We start from the raw sequence: 5,164 nt of genomic DNA, 5'->3' as shown, positions 1-5,164 counted from the left end.
CATGGCCAGGCAGGGGCAGCCCCCTTCTCCCGCAGCCCCCGAGGACGGCCTGAGCACCTTCGCCGTCGTGGGGCACAGCTGCCCCCTCTACCCCCGGCTGATGGGTCGTGATTGCAGTGGAAGGACACTGCCAAGTGACGATGCTGTTGACACCATGGCCCCGTGGAGCAGGGAGGGAGAGGGGAGGTGGGAGGCAGAGCCAGGGATGGGCCTGCTTGTGTGCTGGGGCCCGGGCAGGTCTCTGCCCTGTCCTCCTGTGGGCTGGGGCTCAGCGGGTGACACGCCACCTCCCTCCATGCAGGTCCCCAGTGAGCCATCAACTGGGCCAGCGGAATGATGGTCCCGCCTGCACACCGGTAAGGCTCATCCCTGCCCCACACCCAGCAAGAGGCGTCCCCTGCCCTTCAGACCTGCCCTAACGAGCTGTCCCCAGGTACAACGAGCCCTGCTGGCTCTCACCATCCCACTGGAGATGCTGCAGGCGGTGAAGGGCCACATGCTGCAGGCCATGCGCAAGGGGCTGAGCCGTCAGACGCATGCACAGGCCAACGTGCGGATGCTGCCCACCTACATCTGCTCCACACCTGATGGCACCGGTAAGACAGCCCAGCCCAGGGCTGGGCTGCTCTGCTACCTGCAGCCCTGCATGCCTTGCTGGATGTGGCCTTGGCAGTGCTGGGGAGGAGTGCACCAGTCTCCGGCCAGTTACGGGGTCCATATGCTGCCCTTGCGCTGCTCCTGCCAGCCCCCAGTGCAGGGGCAGAGGCCAGGAGCCAGCTCCCTTGGCCCCTGTGGTGGTCTCAGGCTCTCAGGAGCCTCCCCCATGAGTGAGTGACTGTCCCTGGAAGAGGGTGAGGAGCAGATTTAGGGGTTCTGCCACGGGGCAGGTCTCTGCCTGACACCACCTCTGCTCCCCTGTAGAGGAGGGTAACTTGCTAGTGGTGGAGCTGTGCCAGAGCCATGTCCAGACCCTGTGGATGAGCCTCCAGGGCGACGGGAACCAGAGCCCCCAAGTGACGAACAGGATCTTCGACATGCCAGGGGACATCATGGAGGGCAAGGGGGAAGCGGTATGAGGAGGCCATGGCGGAGGGTGGCTAGTGCTGGCCACCACAGAGGCTCGGCAGGGCTCCGGGCCGGTGCTGGGGCTCTGGGCTGCCTCCCGCAGCCTGGGTGCTGGGTAAGGGGGAGCAGCTGGTCACCCTGGCCGTGCCTTTGCAGCTCTTTGACTTCATTGCACAATGTCTGCGCCAGTTCCTGGCTGGCATCAGCAGCCCCCAGCATCACCTCCCCTTAGGCTTCGTCTTCCCCTTCAGCTGCAGGCAGACACGGCTGGACAAGGTGAGTTGGACAACCCTGTCCTGCAGCTGCCTCTTCCCCAGCATGTCGTCACTGGGGAGCAGAGCTGGCCCGGTGATGGAGGCCATCAGCTTGGCTATGTGCTCTCCACAGGCCGAACTCATCTCCTGGTCCAAGGGCTTCAGCTGCAGTGATGTGGAGGGGAAGGACGTTGTGCAGTTGCTGCAGTCAGCCATCAACAAGCAGCAGGTGGGGGATGGTGGGGTTGGGGGGACCTGGCTGGGGGCTACCCCATGGAGGGGCTGACGATGCTCTCGCTTTGTCCCCTGGCCAGCTCTCCCACGTGGAAGTTGTTGCCCTAGTGAATGATACTGTGGGCACCATGATGTCCAGCAGCATGAGGGAGAAACCCTGTGAGGTCGCCTTGATCGTGGGTGAGCAGCAGGCATCCTGTGTGGCAGGGTGGTGGCTGCTGGCGGGATGGGCTGCACCAGTGCTCAACCCCATCGCTCCCCACAGACAAGGGCACCAACAGCTGCTTCATGGCCGAAGCACAGCAGGTGGAGATGGCAGAGGAGACCAGTGGGCGGATGTGTGTCAACACTGAGTGGGGCTGCTTCGGGGATGATGGCACACTGAATGACATCCTGACCCCCTATGACCAGCGCGTGGACCAGGAATCCTCCAACCCTGGGAAGAAAAGGTGCTCCAATACCCCAGCGAGGGCAGGGTCCCCGGGGCTCCCCATCCATCCCTGAGCACATCAGGCCTCACCAACAGGAGCACATGGCCCCCTGTGATGCTCCTGGGTGCTCTCAAAGGGCTGAGGGGTGCTGGGGGGGGATGGTTGACTCCTGCTTGGGCTGCATGCAGGTTTGAGAAGCTGGTGGGCGGCCTGTACCTGGGGGAGATCGTCCGGCACGTGCTGACCGCCCTGGCTGCAGAGAAAGCACTCTTCATTGGGAGCAGTGCCACCGTCCTGGGAACCAAAGGTGTGCTCAAGACCCAGCAAGTCCTGGAGATCATCGAGTGAGTGTTTGGCGACCAGAAGCTGCTGTGGGTGGGAGGAGGGGTGTGTGTGACAGGTGGGTGCCCCCAGCTGCAAGCTGGTGGCCCCATAAGCCACTGCTGTGCTCTCCCTTGCAGCAATGAGGAAGGCATGACCAAGGCGAGGACGGCACTGGAGGCTTTGGGGCTGCGGCCAAGTGAGCGGGATTGCTGCCGGTTGCAGCAGATCTGCCGGGCCGTCGTGAGCCGTGCCGCCGCACTTTGCGGTGCCGGGCTGGCTGCCATCCTCAGCCACATGTGCCAGAGCCGGGAGCTGGAGCGGTTGGTGGTCAATGTAGCGGTGGATGGCGAATTGTACCGGGGCCACACCAGGTGAGGAGGGACATGGGGCTCTGGATGAGGTCCCACCCTAGTAGGATGCATCATGTCCAACCCTCGCCATTTTCTTCTTCATCTGGCAGGTTTGGGGAGATCCTGCACAGTGTGATCGCGCTGCTAGCCCCTGAGTGCATGGCCACCCTCCTGCCCTCGGTAGATGGGACCGGGAAGGGGGCGGCCATGGTGACTGCGGTGGCTTTGCGCCTGGCAGCCCACCGCCGTGAGGTGGACCAGTTGCTGGCCCCGCTGCGGCTCAGCCGCGCCGACCTGCAGCGTGTCCAGGCGCTGATGAGACGAGAGATGGAGCTGGGGCTGGGCCGGGAGACCAATGCCAATGCTTCCGTCCGCATGCTGCCCACCTATGTCTGTGGCACACCCGATGGCACCGGTGAGGGCTGGAGACCTGGGGAAGGAGGTGCTGCGGAGGTGGTGGCACTGCTGATGCCCTGTGCTGGCTCCCTGCAGAGCGAGGCGAATTCCTGGCATTGGACCTGGGGGGGACCAATTTCCGGGTGCTGGTGGTACGCGTGGCACAGGATGGCATCCGCATGGCCAACGAGATCTACGTCATTCCGACTGCCATCACACAGGGCACTGGCGAGGCGGTGAGGCTGAGGACCCGTGGATGAGGGATGGGGCGAGGGGTGGGAATCGCCTCCTCTCTCGCTGCCCACAGGCCCAGGAGGGGGCTGGGAGACCCCCACGGCATTGCCCCAGCTTGGCCCCTGAGACCATGGCTGCTCTCCACAGCTCTTCGATCACATCATCGAGTGCATCATGGACTTCCAGCTGAAGCAGAACCTGATGGAGCAGGTCCTGCCGCTCGGCTTCATCTTCTCCTTCCCCTGCCAGCAGCTGGGCCTGGATAAGGTGAGGGGATGGCTCTGGCCCCAGGGGAACTGGGAGGGTGCTGGGGTGCAAAGCAGCTGCCCAGCCCCTGCTCCTGCCTCTCCTGCAGGCAGTGCTGCTGAGCTGGACAAAAGGCTTCAGTGCCTCGGGCTGTGTGGGACAGGACGTGGTTCAGCTGCTGCGGGAAGCTGCCCAGCGCAAACAGGTAGGCAAGGACTGAGGGCCCGTCACCTGTCCCCATGGTGCCACCCTGCACCCAGGCGGTGCCAGCTCCAGGAGCCATCTGGGTGCCACTAAGCCGCATGTGTCCCCATCTCCGATTTGGCAGCACTTAGCGCTGAAGGTGGTGGCTGTGGTCAACGACACAGTGGGAACCATGATGTCCTGTGGCTATGATGACCCTAAATGTGAAATCGGCCTCATCGTGGGTGAGGACCACCTCTCCCAGGGGTCTCCCATTCCCTCACCATCACCCCAGCCTGCCCAGCATGGCTGTAGGGTGTCAGGCTCTGCTGGGGCTGTGGTGGTGACACCAGCATGGCACCCGCAGGGACAGGGACCAATGCCTGCTACATGGAGGAGATGCAGAATGTGGGCACCGTGGAGGGGGAGCAGGGCCGCATGTGCATCAACATGGAGTGGGGGGCCTTCGGGGACAACGGCTGCTTGGATGACATCTTCACCGACTTTGACCGGCTGGTGGATGAGAAAACAATCAACCCGGGCAAGCAGAGGTGGGTGAGGGCCCCGGGGCGGGAAGGGGACAGGGGCAGGGGGAGGCTGTGCCTGGCTAAGGCTGTTTCTGGGGTAGGTTTGAGAAGCTCATCAGTGGCATGTACCTGGGCGAGATCGTGCGCCACATCCTGCTGACACTGGTGGAGAAAAAGCTCCTGTTCCACGGCAAGCCCTGCCCCAAACTTCAGACCAGGGACATCTTCCAGACCAAGTTCCTCTCCACCATCGAGATGTGAGTGCTGGGCTCCAGTGGGTTCCCTTAGCCCGGGGAGGGGGGTGTGAAACCAGAGCCCTGTGTGGTGGGGGGCACGCCACACTGGGAGGGCACATGCAGGGTGGTGCCACCTCCAGTCTGTGGGATGGGGATGGTGATGGGGACGGTGATGGGAACAGTGGTTCTAACAGTGCCCCTGGTCTGGGACAGCGATGGGCTGGGCCTGCGGCAGGTACGTTCCATCCTGCAGGATCTGGAGCTCCAGGCCAGCTTCGAGGACAGCGTGCTGGTGCGGGAGGTATGCCAGACCGTGTCCCTGCGGGCAGCTCAGCTCTGCGCCGCCGGCCTGGCTGCTGTGGTGGAGAAGATGAGGGAGAACCGGGGCCTGGCCCAGCTGGCTGTCACCGTGGGGGTGGACGGCACCTTGTACAAGTTGCACCCACGGTGAGTGGGGCAGGGGGAGACAAGCACCCACCGAGGACCCATGCCCTACGGCAGGGGTTTGGGAGAGCCGTGGAGTGGCCGGGGTGGGCGACACCAGCCTTCACCCTCTCCTCCCATTTCCCCCAGCTTCTCCCAGCACCTCCAGCAGATGCTGCGGGACCTGGCGCCCAACTGCACCGTCACCTTCCTGCAGTCGGAGGACGGCTCCGGGAAAGGGGCTGCGCTTGTGGCAGGCGA

At 63.9% G+C, this 5,164-nt stretch overlaps 1 protein-coding gene across 1 annotated transcript in view; it reads left to right on the top strand.

Moving 5' to 3' along the window:
* The first annotated feature begins 1 nt into the window (after position 1).
* HK3 (hexokinase 3 (white cell)) overlaps positions 2 to 5,164 on the top strand; it is a 5,377-nt gene continuing 214 nt past the window's right edge. The window contains exons 1-19 of the mRNA XM_009893647.1: positions 2 to 186; positions 302 to 356; positions 434 to 596; positions 922 to 1,070; positions 1,222 to 1,341; positions 1,453 to 1,548; positions 1,634 to 1,733; positions 1,819 to 2,002; positions 2,173 to 2,328; positions 2,446 to 2,679; positions 2,769 to 3,073; positions 3,151 to 3,290; positions 3,436 to 3,555; positions 3,644 to 3,739; positions 3,863 to 3,962; positions 4,085 to 4,268; positions 4,346 to 4,501; positions 4,694 to 4,927; positions 5,054 to 5,160. Of these exons, the coding sequence (XP_009891949.1) occupies positions 2 to 186; positions 302 to 356; positions 434 to 596; positions 922 to 1,070; positions 1,222 to 1,341; positions 1,453 to 1,548; positions 1,634 to 1,733; positions 1,819 to 2,002; positions 2,173 to 2,328; positions 2,446 to 2,679; positions 2,769 to 3,073; positions 3,151 to 3,290; positions 3,436 to 3,555; positions 3,644 to 3,739; positions 3,863 to 3,962; positions 4,085 to 4,268; positions 4,346 to 4,501; positions 4,694 to 4,927; positions 5,054 to 5,160 (2,884 nt within the window). The remainder of the gene's footprint in view (positions 187 to 301; positions 357 to 433; positions 597 to 921; positions 1,071 to 1,221; positions 1,342 to 1,452; positions 1,549 to 1,633; positions 1,734 to 1,818; positions 2,003 to 2,172; positions 2,329 to 2,445; positions 2,680 to 2,768; positions 3,074 to 3,150; positions 3,291 to 3,435; positions 3,556 to 3,643; positions 3,740 to 3,862; positions 3,963 to 4,084; positions 4,269 to 4,345; positions 4,502 to 4,693; positions 4,928 to 5,053; positions 5,161 to 5,164) is intronic.

The sequence above is a fragment of the Charadrius vociferus genome, unplaced genomic scaffold (genome assembly GCF_000708025.1).
Source record: "Charadrius vociferus isolate BGI_N301 unplaced genomic scaffold, ASM70802v2 scaffold1041, whole genome shotgun sequence".
In the NCBI taxonomy this organism is placed as follows: Eukaryota; Metazoa; Chordata; class Aves; order Charadriiformes; family Charadriidae; genus Charadrius; species Charadrius vociferus.
Note: the sequence above shows the minus strand (reverse complement) of the source record. Positions and strands in the feature narration are given on the sequence as shown.